Below are 19,221 nucleotides of genomic sequence, written 5' to 3'. Positions count from 1 at the left end.
TAATATAAATTATTATATAATTATATAATATATTTTTCATATAGATACACACACACACACACACATATATATATGTATATATATATATATATATATATATATATATAAACTTACAGAATGTATATATTTTTTTTTATAATTCTTATTAAAATTTACATTTTTTTATTTTTTACAAAAGTGTCATTAATGTAAAACACTAAATCAAATATTCTACATACAATTTTATTTTGACAATTGAGTTGACTGTTCAATAATTCAATAACTGATAATGGCCAAAGGAGAATCCCAGTAAAAGAGATTTATCTGAAAGGTAAAATTATTCTATGACATATACATGGCATATGAGTATTTAGTTATTGAATTGCCCATATTTTAGTTGAAGATATGTCATAAAACATTGATGTGTCCACAAATCCCTCATTAACAAACAGAACTTTGATATTCAACATAATGTAATGTCATAGATCACTATTTTCCAGAGACACAAAATTAGATAAATTAACCTCAAAACTGTTTCTTCTGACTAAATCTCACAAATGTTGATCTTAAGATGAAATTATAAAATTAAAAATAGCGTGGTCATTCAGCAAAAGTGCTGAGATGAGATTTTGTGCCAACTATGGTCAGGAGAAAAAAATGATAATTTTGCCCTAGGGGGCAGCTTACCCCATGTAACCCTACTATATGAATGAATGTCCCTCATACACCTGTACAAAGCGAAAGAAAGGGGGCGCCACATAGTCCCATCATAGACGCTAGAGGGCGCAGCTGAGGGCCTCCATAACCACAACACACGCGCTTAAAGAGCCATTTGAAACGGCTGAATAAAAAACGCTTGACACACCAGAACACATCTTTCCCATGTGTTTTGAAGTAAAGAGCAGCTAGCACTTCAGATGAGATGTAATATTAGAAGAGAGGCGGGGATGTGGTGGTTTATTCGCGATGGGAAATGTTTTCGGCAGACAGGGACGCCCCAGTCGAGTGACAGAGCAGGACAGGGCGATATTGGTAAGATCAATCAATAAGTCGATCAGCATCATCACACTCTCTCTCACACACACGCGCACTTGTGTTGGGTTTGTGTCGTTGCGTACACGTGTAAACATACTATACTGTAGTGCGTCTGAAATGAGTTCATGAACTGAGAAAGAAAGGATTAGATCAGCTGTCCTACTTTACAGAACACAGAATAAATGTCTGCAGAAACGAGTATGTTATATAGAACACAACAGAACAGAGTCTGTAGAACAGAGTAGAATCTGCGTCGATTATGAATAGAAAAGAGTCTAGTAGAACAGAACAGTTTATTATAAAATAAAGTACTACAACAGAACAGTCAATTAAAGAATAGAGTAGAACAACACCTTTTATTGAATAGAATGAAATTGAATAGTATCAATTGTAGAACATAATGTATTAGAATGAAATGCAACAAATGTAGAATACAGGTGAACAGAGCTGTATATAATAGAATACAGGTGTAGAACAGAGAATAGAGCAGAACAGATCAGCATAGTAGAATAGAGTAAAACAGAACACGGTCTGTTATAGAACATAATATTTGAGAATAGAGTTTGTTATAGAATAGAGAAGAACACATTTTATTGAATAGAATGAAATTGAATAGTATCAATTGTAGAACATACTGTATTAGAATGAAATGCAACAAGTGTAGAATACAGGTGAACAGAGCTGTATATAATAGAATACAGGTGTAGAACAGAGAATAGAGCAGAACAGGTCAGCATAGTAGAATAGAGTAAAATAGAACACGGTCTGTTATAGAACATAATATTTGAGAATAGAGTTTGTTATAGAATAGAGAAGAACACATTTTATTTAATAGAATGAAATGGAATAGTATCAATTATAGAACATAATGTATTAGAATAAAATGCAACAAGTGTAGAATACAGGTGAACAGAGCTGTATATAATAGAATACATGTGTAGAAAGATAGAATAGAGCAGAACAGATCTGCATCGATTGTAGAATAGAGTAAAACACAACACGGTCTGTTTTAGAATATAACAATATTCGAGAATAGAGTTTTTTATAGAATAGAGTAGAACATCTTTTATTGAATAGAATGAAATGGAATAGTATCAATTATAGAACAATGTATTCGAATGAAATGCAACAAGTGTAGAATACAGGTGAACAGAGCTGTATATAATAGAATACAGGTGTAGAACAGATAGAATAGAGCAGAACAGATCGGCACCGATTGTAGAATAGAGTAAAACACAACACGGTCTGTTTTAGAATATAACAATATTCGAGAATAGAGTTTTTTATAGAATAGAGTAGAACATCTTTTATTGAATAGAATGAAATGGAATAGTATCAATTATAGAACATAATGTATTCGAATGAAATGCAACAAGTGTAGAATACAGGTGAACAGAGCTGTATATAATAGAATACAGGTGTAGAACAGATAGAATAGAGCAGAACAGATCTGCATCGATTGTAGAATAGAGTAAAATAGAACAGTCTGTAAAAGAACATAACAATGTTCGAGAATAGAGTTTGCTATAGAATAGAGAAGAACATATTTTATTTAATAGAATGAAATGGAATAGTATTAATTATAGAACATAATGTATTAGAATAAAATGCAACAAGTGTAGAATACAGGTGAACAGAGCTGTATGCTATAGAATACAGGTGTAGAATAGAATAGAGCAGAACAGATCTGCATCGATTATAGAATAGAGTCTATTCTATAATAAACTGTTCTATTCTAAAATATATTGTACACTGTTCTATTCTATAACAAACTCTATTCACGAACATTGTTATGTATTCTATAGCATACAGCTCTGTTCACCTGTATTCTACACTTTTTGCATTTTATTCTAATACATTATGTTCTATAATTGATACTATTCCATTTCATTCTATTCATAAAATATGTTCTACTCTATTCTATAACAAACTGCATCCTCAAACATTGTTATGTTCTATAACATAGAACATCTTTTATTGAATAGAATGAAATGGAATTGAATCGATTATAGAACACAATGTTTTAGAATAAAATGCAACAGAATTGTATTAAGCAAAATAGAACAGAACTATAGAATAATGCGTAGAAAACAGAACAACGTTTAATAGAATAATATATAACTTAGATTTACTGTAGAATTTATAGGCTATTCTATTCTACACTAAAATGTAAATATAAACTTACAATATAAGCTAATTAAGGGGGCTGACTTACGTTTTTAAATTAATAAAATGTTATTTTTTATGTATTAAATGTTTTATATTATATTTAAAGTGCTAAAAATGCATAAATTCAACATGTATTTTCCCCTCCTCAATAACTATTGTTTATTCAATATCAAATAATCACAGCTCCTTTTAATAAGACAAGTTAGAAAACAAGCAGCATTGTCAAAATTACAGAAGCAATCCTAGAAATATGCGAGTCTTAGAATATTGTGTTTGGACAATGTGTGTTTGAGTGGAGTCTGCAGAACACACAGGAACAGTGTTTCAGTGCTCACTGTTGCACGCAGATCCATGTCTGTTTATTCATCTAAGTCGAGAAACTGGCACCTTCATGAATAAGAAGTGCTTCTGTAAGTGAACTGTCATGTTTCTACATCACGTCCTGTCACCGGATCACAGCAGCTGAAACAGCAGAGAGATAAACTGAAACAATATCAGAAGAAAATCACGTTACGGCTGGAGAAAGAGAGACATCTGGCCAAACTGCTCCTGAAGGATGGCAAGAAAGAGTAAGACATTTCAGATTATGTAACCATTCATGATGTCCGATCACCCAGAGTCACCCATCATGCATTGCGCGGTGCCTTTGTCGTGCTGACGTGCTGCCACATGGCCAAAGTGGTTTTGGTTGAACAGATTCACTAACACTTGTGACTCATGCATTTCACAGACGAGCTCTTCTGCTGCTCAAAAAGAAGCGCTACCAAGATCGCCTGCTGGACAAGACCGAGGTCCAGATAGCCAACCTGGAGCGCATGGTGGGTTTACATGAAATTATTCATATTTAAGTATTAAATCCTCTGATTTGATATAAATTAAATCTTTAATAAAGTAATTAAAGGGATACTTCACCGATTAGCATTAAGCTTTGTAAACCCGGTAGTATTTCCGAATGACCGTGCTTCCCTCCCTCATGTCCCCCTGAGACGAGAGATTTCTGTATTGTGTGTCTGGAAAAAAACTCAGATGACGCAAAAGTCGCCATTTTTGCGTCATCGGAGGCTTTTTTGTCCAGAGGCGAGAGACTACAGCCAGTAGGCCTGCATGTTTTCAAGCATGATCTCACGATAAAACGGCGTCTTTTCAGTTTCGAGTCAACTAGTCGCCTAGTTGTATCATTTCTTCCGATACTGCCCTCTGTAACCGGTAGGCGTGGCTTGGGAGTGGCCTCGTAGGGAAGCGACGCAAGTGCATTCTGGGAGTTGTTGTCTTTCATCCACATGAGCCAAAAATACATTTTCTGGCTTTTCTCAGTCTAGAAGGCACTTCTAAAATAATTTCACATTTCTACTACATGACCCAATTTAAATACACGTTCATCTTTCCAGCGGTGAAATATCCCTTTAAGAGATATAAGATAATGAATTACATTCTGAATATGCCTCATTCAGGTTCAAGATATTGAATTTGCTCAGATTGAAGTAAAGGTCATCGAGGGTTTAAAAGCTGGGAATGACTGTCTTAAGCAAATTCATGAGGTAAGTCTCTAATATAGACTGAAACTAGTTTAATGTCAGCATGAAATGGAAGTTGCGATAGTCTTTTTTTCTCTATTGTGGCGTAAATCCTTCTTGAAACAGCTTATCGAACAAGAAAAAAATGTGGGGCGGGGTTTGATTCTGTCCATCGAGAATTGATTGGATGGGTGTGGTTTGCTATTGGTCGATCTCATGTGAGTGACAGGTTGCCCCGCCCTCACGCCAGTAAACACATCATCAGAGAAGAGATGTCGCTGCAAGAGGGAGGGGAAGTTATTCTGATTTGAAAAAATGATAAAGCATTTATAATAAATTCCATTAAGAATTGTTGTCATATTTGCTATATTATAACAAGTAAATCATCAGTCATGTTAAATGCTGTTATTAGGAGCTAAGGGGGTTCATTGGTCTGTTTTGGTGTTGTGTAGTTTGTACCAGCATGTTTTGGCAACTGTTGCTCATTGTTCTGGGATTAAAGGCTTAAACCTAACACTCTTAGATTACAGCAGAGCTTACCTGTCTTTGTTTTGTCCTGGACTATAGTAACATGAATCTCCAGAGTCCCTCGAAATCAACAACAGGAAGAAAAAAAAAGGCCTTTTTCGCTAAATCCCACATTTAAAGCATGACTACCTTAGCAATTGTTGCCGCCCATTATATTCTCAGACAAGCTTTTGCTGTTTTCTAATATAAGTCTTTGGAGGATTTGAGTGTTTGATTCCAAAATGTAGAACATGAGTAAGAACACCAACAGTATATTTGCTACAAAGTAAATTAATATAATATAATAACGGTTCAAAAGTTTGGGGTTGGTAAGATTTTTTGAAAGAAGTCTCTTATGCTCACCAAATCCCATTATGCTATTTTAAAGGTTCCTAATTTTTGTTTTGGAGGTGTCCTGCAATGAAACAAACTCTTTCATTTGTTATTTGTTCTTTTTGTATCTCTTTTGTTTGTTTCTTTCAACAATGGCGTCGGTTTTACCGTATCAATTTGAGTCCTCATCCATTAGAAGTGCATCAAAATGGATTTGCAGCGTTGAAATCAGCATCTTCTCGACACGTTGACAACACGAACCAAACTCTTCCAGGCCTCAGCTACAACTACAGTGGTCGAGGGGTAAAGCAGACATTGTTCGCAGGCAGTCAATGAAGAACGTAGGCTGGCATTATGCAAAAAACTGACCCCAAACTTTTGAGCGAGACTTTATGTATTGATTGATTCAAATTGCAGTAGAGGTGAGAGCAAGTTCACACTCACATCATGTGTTGTAGGTACATCAAAAACAATTCTGTTCACACAATTCCAGCTTAAATAAGAATTTTCACTGCTTTAAGAGCACATTTTACTGAAAACTGCACTATTCATTTCTGTGGGGTGTTTTTCAATGCTTGTCTCAGTGAGCAACCGTAACCAAATGGGGGTGGAGGTTAGCAAAAGGTCAATAATGTTATGAATATTTCAGAAGTCATTTACTGGTCTGTTATGAGCATTTGACTTAAGTCAATTTTTTTGCCACGGATTGATCTTTTATCTTCTCAGGTCATGTCAATTGAGGAGGTGGAGAGAATACTGGAGGAGACGCAGGAGGCCATCGAGTATCAGAAGGTTATAACCGTCACACTCAGAGCAACGCTAAATAGACTTTAAACACTTCAAAATCCGTGACACTCATTGCATTGCATTACATTACACAATCAAACAAACCAAGTGACATTTATATTAAAGAAAGACCGCACAAGAACACAAGCATAATAAATGTCAAAACATCAAATCAGCATATTAGAATGATTTCTGAAGGATCATGTGACACTGAATACTGGAGTAATGATGCTGAAAATTCAGTTTTAACATCACTGAAATACATTACATTTTACATATATATTAAAATAGAAAACATTTTAAATTGAAATAATATTTCATAATATTAATGTTTCAAATAAATGCAGTCTTTGTGAGCATAAGAGACTTCTTTCAAAAACCTAAAAGAATTTTACCGGCCCCAAACTCTCGAGTCGTAGTGCACAACCACTAAAAAAAATGTTTTTAATTTATTACAAAAAAGCGAATTTAGTTATTTTTAAGCATGTCTTGCCGCGATCGTGACGTAATCCACGCAACCGCAGCGTATTCTGAAGCAAAAAGATAGGTGTTGTCTAAGAGAAATACTAATATTTTAAACTCTTTTAACTATATATTACACTTCCAGGCCTACTAGTGGAGGGGCTAAGTGATATAATCGTTCAGTTTATGATACAAGCGTGAAAATTGGCATGAGCAGTCTCCATGGGTCACTTGTTGACAAGAAAATTGTCCGAGCCACTTGAAATTTCAAGATTTTTCATTTTTCAATATGGCCGACACCTTAGTGGAGCAGTTAAGTGATATAGTGGTTTATTTGGTGATACAAGCATGAAAATTGGCATGAGCAGTCTCTGATGGTCACTAGACAATAAGCCACCCACAGCTACTTGAAATTTCAAGATGGCGGCCATTTTTCAAGATGGCCACCACCTTAGTGGAGCAATTAGGCTCATGGCAATTTTCATGCGTGTATCACCAACTAAATGATTTCTTAAGCCTAATTGCTCCACTAAGGTGGTGGCCATCTTGAAAAATGGCCGCCATCTTGAAATTTCAAGTAGCTGTGGGTGGCTTATTGTCAAGTGACCCACAGAGACTGTTCATGCCAATTTTCATGCTTGTATCACCAAATAAACCACTATATCACTTAACTGCTCCACTAAGGTGTCGGCCATCTTGAAAAACGGCCGCCATCTTGAAATTTCAAGTGGCTCGGACAATTTTCTTGTCAAGTGACCCATGGAGACTGCTCATGCCAATTTTCACGCTTGTATCATAAACTGAACGATTCTGCCAAACATAAGCACTTAGCCGCTCCACTATACTGTTCACAAGTTCAGTTTGCATGAGAAGCTATATACGAAAGCTCAAAGGATCGCCACTTCTCACGCCAACTTCACAACGTGTCACAGCGTCCATCTCATGAACGCTCGTATAACGGATGGTTTTAAAAGAGTTTAAAATATGAGGGTTTTTTTGCTCCACTGTGCGCGTATTGATTACATCACGATTATATTCAGAATAAAATATTGAATTCGCTTCTCGTCATGCTGTTATAGCCTCGGGCATTGGGCACATTGCTCTTCCCTGGTTTTTATTGCTTCGAATGTCTAACTGCTTCTCGAAACTTCTTCCCTAACAGCAAATTGATGAACTGCTGGCGGGTTGTTTGACGCTGGAGGATGAGGATGCTGTGTTAGCCGAGCTGGAGGCCATCACTCAGGTATGGGCATCTTTATCTGTCGTCCGTCTTCATCATCGCTCACTGGTCCTGATCCAACGCCTCTGTATCTCTCTCTCTCTCCATCCCGGCCAGGGAGAAGACATAGGCCTAACCCTCCCAGAATTACCGTCAAATCCATTGCCAGCGGTGCCTACGGGAGAGACAGGTGTTGTTTTAGTACTGTCAAACACAGCAGTGTGTGAATGACATGGCTTTTTTATTTGGCTTTCTGTCACTCTCTTTGTGCTCTGTGTCTTTGCAGAGAGAAAAGAGGGACGAATCAAGCCGGAGCGAGAGATGCTGGCAGCGTAATGTTTGATCTTACAACCTGGCTCTTCGCTTTGGTCTTAATGAGAGGAAGAGCTAGGGGAATGTAATTGAGAGAAGAGAAGGCTTTCATGGGATTATTTAATAGGCACGTGTCAGAATTAGCATTTCCCACGATCATGGGAAACTTCAGGGAATGTCAGGGGGATTTTACTTTTTTGGGATTTCCAGACTTGAAAAAGTCATGAATGTCATGAAAAGGCCATGAGAATTAAAATGTATTCACAAACGATTCTAATCATTGGTCAAAGACGTGGACTCCCTGTAGAACAGAAATGCTGTTGTGACAAGAACAGAAGCACAAATCAAGTTTTATCTTTGGATAAAAGTATGTAAATGACATAGTTTACAGTGCGTTTCTACATATGTTCTTCTATTAAAACGGCTATTAGCTTTAGTATGTTTTAGTATGTTCACATTTGATTTCAACTGAACTATGAGAACTTTTAAGTAGCCTAGCTAATTTCAATACTTTTCCATAAAAGCACATTTACAGATTTGGTTTAAATAATGTGATTTTTTAAAAGCCTTTTCATGTATGCAAACCCTTTAAGAGCTTGGGATAAAATCTGTGTATTCTACAATGTAAACTAGATTGATTTCGTGGTTGTGCCACTTGGAGGTGTGTTAGCATCACATGACCACCAGGGGGCTCTTAATATCACTAATTGAGAGGAAATAAATCTGTGCTGACAGATTCAAACTGACAATCCTCTTCCGATGGCTTAGTTTGTGTTTGTAATGTAAACCTTCTGTTCATGTATGGAAGTATTATATGAATCTGTGCGTGTTATTTTATGTATTTCAGTTTTAAAATTGAATTCCATGCCATTGATAATGTGTGTTGAAAGTGTGTGTACTGATACATATTCTTTGAAAACTACATCTATTGAAAACTACTTTCCAGTGATCACAAACGAGTGGGAGAGTCATGGATATTCACTGGTAAAGTATTTCCATTGAAAACTTGGAAAAACAATCAGATGAAGTAGGCTACTATACGATCTAAATGGTTTCTTTCCAACAAACTTTACACATTTATCTTACCCTGTGTGTTAGGAATTTGCTCTGAAGAACTAATAAAAGAACCTGTTTTCTGCAGTTTCTCATATTCGAAGTGTTCATAGCCAAACCTGACACATAAAACAATGAAATCATGTTAAACAATAAAGATCAATGTCCAGGGAGCTCTAGAGGAATCACATCCGGGCCAGGGAAGGCGCAGGTGAGCGTAGCCACGCCCCCAGTGCGCGTTTTCTAGTATGGGGGCGTGGCTACTAATGTAAGCCCCTCCCCCTCTCTGTTGCCTCCGCACGGTAGTGTTGAGCTGAGATCAGACTCCCGTGGATCGGAGCAGAGATCCGCAGCTGACCCTCATCACACAGACACACTGTTCGGATAACACATCACGTTCAGCAAAACACCGTTTATGGTTTTAACTGAAGATTTCACCATGTCTCGCACCGACGAGGTTCACCGCATTACGGAAAATGTCTATAAGGTAAAGTGCAATGATCCAACTGTTGGAACAACTTATCGATCACAGGTGGTGATGATCTAATAGGCGAATACATGTGTAACGAAAGTGGATGCTTTATATATGAGTTATCGTCGTTGTTCGTAGTAGCCTAGTGCATAAGATTGTTGTCTTGAGTGGGTTTATGGTTAGATTTGTCATCATTAATGAACTTGATGAGAGATCAAGTTTCTCGTTCGTGTCGCTAGTGTCATTTAAATGAAGCTCACCGTGAGAACAGGAGTGATTTTGCATTGTTCTTTACTTATCTGCCACCTCTCTCTCTCTCTCTCTCTCTCTCTCTCTCTCTCTCTCTCTCTCTCTCTCTCTCTCTCTAACACACCTACACACCCACATCTATCTATCTATCTATCTAGTGATCGAAGATCACTTTACGACAATGGTTTAAATGTCCGATTACTTTATTTTTTTTAATGCTATCTATCTATCTATCTATCTATCTATCTATCTATCTATCTATCTATCTAAACGACAATATAACTTTTTACGACTAATAATATACATAGGCCTATCATTTTGTTTTAAATGTCTGGTAACTGATATGCAAATAACACATTAAAGTAATATAAAACACAATTACCATAACAATAAAAAACCATAATATTTATTATGAATTTTTACATTTATTTTAATTTATGCAGTTACATTTAAGCTGTGTTTGCTAAGTGGTCATAGTTGATAATGTAATGTAAATGAACCAGTCTTTCGGTCTCCTCTCACACATTTCCATTTTTCCTCAGAAAACCTGTATTGGTTATGTTTATTGGCTTGTGTTCTGTCAGGCATTCCAGCATATGTGTTTCAGGGAGGGGGACGTGCTGGTGTGTGTTGCAACAGGTTCAGTCAATGTGTGTCTCGTCAATGTTTCCATAGATTCCCAAAAGGTTTGTTTGGCAGTTTTAGGTTTGTAACTTTAAAAAAAAGTTAATACGTGCCACACCAGTAGGATTACAGCTCTCATCAGATACTTAAGCCTGTTAAATAGGCCACCTGAAGTCCAACACCTAAAATGAGGACAAAGAAACTATTCTGGTTGATCAAGGCCAAGCGGATGTATCTGGGGTGTTACTCTTAAAGCAATGGAAACCTAACTATAAAGACTAGCTTACAGCACGATTCACACAATATTTTCATCTGTCTGACAGATATTTCAATTCTGGTTTACTATGTCAGTCTGTATAGATTTACATTTCATAAACCTAAAGTGGGTTACACCTCACGGGAGGGCTTTGCATTAGACCACTAGCTGTCTATTGGTGATCTGCGTTTGCGTAGTCTGTGGTTGAACTGGGAATCGCTGTGTGCCAGTTCTGTGTTGGCGTCTTTCAGTGGTGGTGCTCAGCTGGATCGTTCGTCCAAATCCACCCCCTATTCAGATAGCTTGTTAAATCGGCCAGCTAAAGAATATGGATTGAGTTCAAAAGGAGTGTAGTATTGGTGAGTGAGTGAGTGAGTGAGTGAGTGAGTGAGTGAGTGAGTGAGTGAGTGAGTGAGTGAGTGAGTGAGTGAGTGAGTGAGTGAGTGAGTGAGTGAGTGAGTGAGAGAGAGAGGGAGAGAGAGATAAGAGGGGTAAACATCAGTGGAAGTGGTGGGATGTTTAACATCTGCTGAAGTATCAGAGCAAAGACATAAGCTTGTTTCTGCCTGGGTATATTAAAAAAAAAAGTTAAAGAAAAGAAAAAAAAATGTCATTTAGATTTTTATTTCACAATTCGGACTGTTTTCTCACAATTGCGAGTTTATATCTTATAATTCCGACTTTTTTATCCTCAAATTTGTGAGTATCTCTAAATTGCAAGTTATTAACTCGCAATTTTGACTTTTTTTTCCCTCAGAATTCCGAGTTTTAAATCTCGCAATTCTGACTTTTTCCTTGGAATTCTCAGTTTACATCTCGCAATTCAGGTTTTTTTTTTCTTAGAATTGATTACATCTCGAAATTCAGTTTTTTTGTTTCCGCCATGGAATTAAAAAAAAATAATGTAAAAGGTACAGTAATTGCCAGGTTTTTTTTCCCAATTTTCGCACAATTGTGAGTTTATATCTTATAAATCAGACTTTTCCCTTAAATTTCTTTTGTGACTCAACACATGGGTGTACCAGGGTGCGTGCGTGTGTGTGTGTGTGTGTGTGTGTGTTCTGTTGTTACTCAACTGTGCACACAGAACACTCCCTACCTGTGAGCAATAGCTGTGATCCTGCTGGAGTTGCCATGGATTTAAAAACAGGCCTCACCTGTGAGTCACAGCCGGCCCTCAATCACTCATCCTCCTGGCGTCAGACTCTCAGCACCAGGGCTCAGTCATCCAGACAGTGCCACACTCGGTCAGATCTCTCTAATCCCATCAGCCTCCAGGCGAGTACCAGCGGCAGGGCTGACAAGACCTTTGCCAGCTGGAGGGTGACATAACTGCTGTCCACTCACCTGTGTGTGTGTGTGTGTGTGTGTGTGTGTGTGTGGGTGAGCTGAGGTCAAGCCACTTATGTGCAGTTTGAGGCCAGACTCCTACTGTGTGCTAATGCAAATTCTAAAGCATTGTTAGCATGCGGTGATATTGTACTTGCGTGTGTTCTTGCGTCTCTGTGGTGGTAACAAACCTCAGTACAAAAGGACTTGGCACGGGAGTTACCTTTAAATATGTAGCTCAAAGTTATGGTTTTGATTCCTGGGACTTACTAAAAATCCTCCTGGATTAAAGTGCCTGTTGAATATAGTATATGGAAAAATGGAGTGTCAATGTCTGTGGCATTGAAGCTGCAGGAATTGTTTTGCTAACTGCTATTTTGCTAACTTTAGCCACACACCTTTTCTTCAATCTCTATCTGTCTGTCTATATATACTTGATTTTTATTATTAATTGTGTTATGCAGTATCGTGTAATAAATTAATTGTTGAAATCGAGAGAAATCACATTTTTGTGCAGGCTAAAGTATGATTTCCTTCCTAAGAGGGATTACATGGTGTAGTGCTTTATTGGAAACCCCTCCAGCTCTGTTGATCAGGGTGTATTAAGAGACATGTGACGGGAAAGGGCATGTCTCATCAAGTTCACAGGTGAAACAATGTGATGGGAGTGTCTCTAACTCCTCTCCCTAATAGTCAACTTAGAGGTTACCATGTTCACTCAATTGCAGGGGAAACTAAACTAAATTTTAAACCTATTTTTTTTATCCTACGTGCCATGCCTGATATTGGAGAATAAAAAACAAGCAAAGGTTTCAGTTACAATATGCATATTACTTTCCCATAAATCTGTTTGATGAAAGCATTATCATACCCAACAGGCGTACAATTTCATTTGTTCGGGGACTCATTTCATCAGAGATCACCAGGAGCAAACTTTATATAATTATGTTTTTTTGAGAGATTGAGAGGATGTATTTTTCATGTAGCAAATCTGGAAAGGTAGTTTCTTAGCAACAACGTGCTACAAAATGTTTCTGTCGTGTCATTCAGTGAGAGACACAGACCGCAGATAGAAACAGACATTGAGAGCATGTATTTGGTTATATTCATCAATAATCCATAAAAGGTGCTTGTTGTGGGGCTAATGTGCTAATAGAGGAGCTGTTATAGTTTTCATTTCGCCTAGTTCTTAAAGGGACAGTTCGCCTAAAATTAAAATTCTGTCATCGTTATGTCATTTAAAATCCCTTTTGAATTTCTTCCTTCTTTACAACACAGAAAAGCACCAGAAATGTATCAAAAGTAATCTATACAACCATTTTTAAGGTACAGTACATTATTTAGGCTACATTAAATGGTTGACAACTTGTGTATAAAATTGTGTATATTCAAACCTGGCACTTAAACTGTAGAGCTGCAACGATTAATCGTTAAAAGATCACGATCTCGATTCAAACACAAGCGATCTCATTCCATACCTTTGACAAAATCACATCGGAACATTCAAATCTGCAATCTGATCCAGAGAGAGCAGTTGTCATGTATAAGCATGAAACGGCTTCAGTTTATCATTATTTCTGTCTTAAAGTAATTCAAATTATCAGAAAACTGGGATAAGATAAACGCTGATGTCTACGGTAGCGATCAAAATTGAATAAATCTCCTTTTGAAAGTAACATGGCGCCTCAAATATCGATTGTATTGATTATGTCGTTACACCAGTAGGTGGCGACAAGTGACTGTTAACAAATGTATTTGTCACTGAATCATTCATTCAAGAGACTCGTAAAAAGATTCATCCAGTAATGAAACAATCTAGTGTTTATGAGTGAGTCATTGAATCATTCAACCCTATTTTTTAAATAATTAATTCAGATTCATTAAACATTAAAGGGGTGATGAACTGAGAAATCAAAATTTCCTTGAGCTTTTGACATATAAGAGATCATCATACTATAATAATATCCTGCAAGTTTCAGAACTGAAAACTACCTTGTTAGTCCAATAAAAGCTTTTATAGACATCAGGCTCAGCAAACGACTCGTTTTTCAATGTGGGGAACTATGACGTCAAAGAGGATTTAACACCGCCTCCACAAAAGAAGATCAACGCCTACTTCAACACGGCCTGTTTAGCCCCGCCCACCGATTCGCCCAAACATGCTAAATAACATAGGACGACATGATGATTGCTTACCGGATCGAGCTACTTCCAAGCAATAAACATGCGGTTTACTAAATATTGTGCGTGCCTGTTTGTGGAAGAAGACAGTCTGCATAAGCTTCCTTCGGATTCCAGCAAGGTTAAACTTTATTAAATCAGTCAATCACAATTTCCCGACACGGATCTGCCAGCAACATGTAAGTAACCATGTGTATTCTAATGCCTGATCTGCGATCAGTGGTTTCTGTGTAATTATTCAAGTTCAGATTCTCTTAAAATCGTTCAATACTGTTTATGCATCAGTGACTAAACGATCAACTTCACATAATTTCTCGTAGTATTATGAAAATAATCCTTTTTAAACTGTTATTAAATTATATACAGAAAGCGATCAAAGAACGATCCCTTTCCATTCGCCCAAGCTGTCAATCAAACAGCACAGCGCGAGCCGCGAGAGCTTATCTGGACACTTACCAAACTCGTGATGAAATAATGACACTGTTACACTACACAACGAAGCTCTTACTGTGTACTCACATCGTGTTTGCATTGTGATTTGGTGTAAGCATTTGTGAGAGTGCAAAAATTGCGTTGCAATGATAAGATCTTTATTCACGCGATCAACAGACTGTCTGTCATCTGCTCAGTGCTCATCATGCTGCAACCTTTCATGTGATGGAATAGATTTAAATATAATGCTTTAAACGATACTTTTCACCATTTGTTAATCTCGATAGCTGTAATAGTAAAAACGTAGTAAAAGTTTTCGAGAGAGTTCATGTAATACTAGCTATTTCATATGCAAGCATGTCAGCCAATCACAGCAGTGGGCGATTGCACTGAAGTCTCACAGCAGACACGCCCCTTAAAACGTTATGAGTGACTCAAACTCACAGTGCTTTCAGATGGAGCAGCGTTTACAGAGCCGTACATCAGTGACAAGCCGCGCATAAAAAATAGGCTAATCGCAGCCAAAGTGCGATTACATGGAAATTGCGATTAATCGTGCAGCCCTAATTGATTGGGATGTGCCAGGTTTGAATTTGGAAAGATTTTGTTAGCTTGTATTATTTATTTATTCAGCTTTCATTATAAGGGAAAGAGCAGCGTTAACATTTTTCAAAACGTCCACTTTTGCCTTTCGCCTATCCATATTTTTCCTACCAAGCTTACTATTATTGGAGGCACTTCCGGTTTGGGGAAGTTCCACTTAAAAAAAGACTGAAACAAATCATAAGGTTGTGCTACAAATAATCATTTTAGTCAGTTTGACTAAATGAGCTGTAAAATGTCCCTCATGTTCTATTTGCAGACGTCAGGAGAGTAATGTAACTCTTGGTATTTTAATGTGACATGATATAACAAGAATGCCTGTGGCAAGAGCTCTTTTCATTCACGGCATTCTTTTCCTCCTGGTTATTTTCATTTTTTCCTCTTTGTATTCCGCTGTCACCAAAAAAAAAAAAAAAAAAAAAAAGACAACATATACTGCGCATTTTGTGGTCTGTTCTCCCGATTTAATTTACGATATGTCCCATGAATAATTCACTGGAATGCTCTAAGAATCTTTTGGTTTCAAACCTCAAGTCTCTTTCCAGGTGTTTTTTTTGTTTTTTTTTTAGTTTTACTTTAAAAATGTAATTGCCTCCCTTTTCACTTCTAATCTCTATTAGCAGGGTTTACTGGAATGTTCCCAAAGCAGGTAAATACAATATTTACTGTCTGTCAAAATGACGGAAATCTCTGAAATATTATTTACTCAATATTACTCAATGTTCCAATTATTGAACATTTTTAATTAAGGCAACGTTTTACATAATACAAACATATATTACTACAGTGATATTTAAAATGTCTGTATTATTGCTGTGGAAATAATCAGTCTTTTGGGGTGTTCATTGTCTGTTGTAGTGATTTGTTAGTGCGTTTACACTTAAGTTTCCTTTTAATGTTCGATGGTTGAAGGGTGAGTGGTTGAAGGGTGAGTAGAATAATGTCATCTCGTTGCATCCAAAATACTTATTGCGTTCATAGAGCGAACCTTTCGCTGATTGTTTAGTTTAAAGGAAGTTACTCCTATAATTAGAGCAAAGCATCATGGGGCGTAGGAAAAAGGTGGATACATTTAGAAAATTATGGGGCTGTTTCAATGATTTTCACAATTTTCTCATTATTTACTCTCAAAAATGTACCAATGCTGTTTTCTTTTCTTCTGCGAAACAATAGAGAATATGGTCTAACTTTTTTTTCTCTCACAATTGCGAGTTTACATCCACAATTTTGTCGAGGGGGGTCAAAATGACCATTTTCACCTGAGATTTAGTGACAAAAATGTAGTATTTAGTACCAAAATTTGGTGCCAAATTTCAGAAAGATGCCAACATTTTATTTTAATTTTTACACAGAGATTGGTTGGTCTATTAGGTATACCTGTTTACTTTAGCAATCTTTTCTGCATTATATGCCAATGGTGACAGTTAAAAAATGGGGAAAAACACTTCCATGTAACTCAAAGTATTAAAGATTTCTCAGTATGATTTTAGATTCTGGTTCTTAACAAACTTTTATTTTTTTAAATCTTCATTTTCAAGGCCCTATTGATACTTTGCAGTCACGTGATATCTGGCGGGCAACAAACGCGGTTAGTGCATCCAATCGCACAACAACTATCTGGCATGTCGTGTACACCTCAAAACACCAACTTTTGTATATTAAAACTGGCAACGTCCTGGCAAGATCCTTGATTAGTTTACTGGTTTTCGTTGCTAGAGAATGACGTTCTTGCCCGCCAGCCAGTACAACTGACGTCATGTGCAAAGTATCAATATAGTTCTGTCTCAATGCAGCTCCATGTTCAGTTTGTTAAATGTTACCCACTTGGAATGGTCGAAAACCAAATGTGGTCCACTTTACGCACAGCTGATACTTATTGTATTTAAATGGGAAAGTCTGAAGAATAAATAATATCTTGTTTCCCCCTGTCAAAACAATTGCATAGAACATTCCCATCTGATACACAGAAATGGTCAAGTTGAGGTACATTAACTTGCTTTCAAAAGTGTATTTATTAGAATCTTTATTTGAATCAGTTTCAGGGATAATTGGAAGGGATTTTGTTCATTTTAAGAGCTTCTGAAGCTAGTGTTCAAATACACAGTATTGTAATGTTACTGCACTGATATCCCAATATCTCTGGGATTGAACCCATATAGGACCTTAACAATTAAGATCCCAAAACAAAATTCTATTAAGAATTAGAATCTAGAAGGAAAGTAAGATATCTTTAATACTTTTAGAGTTACAGGCATGCAAATCTAGGATTTAACCCTATAGGGGCTTTAAAAAGATACCAAAAGAAAGGTTTAAGAGCCAAAATCTAAAAGGATATTAAAGTTGTTGTCTTTAATACTTCTTGAGTTACAGATATGCAAACTTCAGGCAAAAAAACACAAGAAGTGCTTTTTCCCATTTTTGAACTGTCATCATTGGCACATAATACAACAAAGATTGCTAAAGTAAACATATTTTACTAATAGACCTACCAGTCTCTGTGTAAAAATAAAATAATTATGCTGTCATCTTTCTAAAATCATTTTTACCCCCCTGTAATTTGGCTCCAAATCTCAGGTGAAAATTGTCATTTTGATCCCCTTGACAACATAGTTGACATTTGACAAATAATAATTGACATTTTAATATTTTGGCTTTCTTCTTAAATTATGTATTTCTTTCACCAGAAAAAAAAAATATATATCAAAATCAATTTTTAGCTGGGGACCTCTGGTTGAGTTGACATGGAATGACCCAGATGTAAACTCGCAATTGTGAGAGAAAAAGTCAGAATTGTGTATATAGATATATATATATAATTGAATTTTTTTATGATTAACATTTTTTTTGTCAATTTTTTGGAGCTTAACAGATGTGGTCACTATAAATTGTTGTATGAAAAAAAGAGCTGCTTAAAGATTCTTCAAAGTTATCTTTATGTTTCATGGAAAAATAACAGATAATGGGTTTGGAACCACATTTTATTTGTATCCTTTTATAAACCGAATATAAACATCTAAGCGAGAGAGAGAGAGCGAGCGAGTGAGATTTTTTTTTTCCTTGTAATTGGTAAGTAAACAGAGATGTACTCTTGTAGTGTAAACTATGGCAGCTGTTTGCTCCTTCCGAGGCTTTTAAGGACTGGGAGTTTGTACTCAATCCTATGAAATTCCCACGGCCCTTTGACAAATAAACAATCAATGCGTTGGCAGTTTTTCCGCTGACAAGTTAATGGATCTCTCGACCCTATGATCACTCGCAATGTATTTAATGACAAGTGTAAAACAACTTTCCCCGGTCGCCTTTTTGATCTCGACAAAGATGTAGCTTTTTGTCGCTGTGTCAGAAGTCCCTGGGCCCCAGGAGATTGCATTTATCATAGGTTTCCCGACAGTCATTTGAAAAGGAATGGGTTTTATAAGAGATGGATTCACTCCGCACACCCACTCTCTCCTCTCGGTCCGGGGGTGGATGGCTCTGAGCCGTTGCCACATCTTATTGTCTGAGCTCTCTCTTCAAAGAGCTCTCTATCTCTAATACTCAGAGCTCACAAGTAATGTTGCACTGCGCTCACGGAATACACACCTTATTTAACATTAGCAAGAACGCGCTTTGTTTTTTTTTGCATAATGTATCAACACATTAAACCTGATGAGGTTAACTAAGGCGAAAACTTCATGCTTGTGGAATGGAAGCTTGGTTTTGGCAT

At 36.8% G+C, this 19,221-nt stretch overlaps 2 protein-coding genes across 14 annotated transcripts in view; both read left to right on the top strand.

Annotated features, from left to right (window-relative positions):
• The first annotated feature begins 751 nt into the window (after window positions 1-751).
• Window positions 752-9,463, top strand: chmp6a (charged multivesicular body protein 6a). Of its 2 annotated transcripts, none has more exons than XM_079891752.1 (8): window positions 752-1,011; window positions 3,643-3,752; window positions 3,914-4,001; window positions 4,635-4,721; window positions 6,264-6,329; window positions 7,948-8,028; window positions 8,122-8,194; window positions 8,291-9,463. In XM_079891752.1, exons 1-8 carry the CDS (start codon window positions 946-948, stop codon window positions 8,338-8,340), a joined length of 621 nt encoding a protein of 206 aa, XP_079747878.1. In that variant the 5' UTR covers window positions 752-945; the 3' UTR covers window positions 8,341-9,463. The 2 variants fall into 2 exon arrangements, with proteins under 2 accessions (XP_079747878.1, XP_079747879.1); XM_079891753.1 differs by having other exon boundaries at window positions 877-1,011; window positions 3,646-3,752.
• A 197-nt stretch (window positions 9,464-9,660) lies between these two features.
• The window catches only part of baiap2a (BAR/IMD domain containing adaptor protein 2a), a 98,960-nt gene continuing 89,399 nt past the window's right edge, over window positions 9,661-19,221 (top strand). For 8 of the 12 annotated variants that reach the window (XM_079868455.1, XM_079868453.1, XM_079868463.1 and 5 more), the window contains exon 1: window positions 9,669-9,856. In XM_079868455.1, the coding sequence (XP_079724581.1) occupies window positions 9,785-9,856 (72 nt within the window). In that variant the 5' untranslated portion in view covers window positions 9,669-9,784. Of the gene's footprint in view, window positions 9,857-19,221 lie in introns of all 12 variants that reach the window. The other 4 variants (XM_079868456.1, XM_079868458.1, XM_079868454.1 and 1 more) reach the window with 1 other exon arrangement.

Source organism: Squalius cephalus, assembly GCF_949319135.1.
Source record: "Squalius cephalus genome assembly, chromosome: 1".
NCBI classification, from domain to species: domain Eukaryota; kingdom Metazoa; phylum Chordata; class Actinopteri; order Cypriniformes; family Leuciscidae; genus Squalius; species Squalius cephalus.
This window is presented reverse-complemented; position numbering and strand designations above follow the sequence as displayed.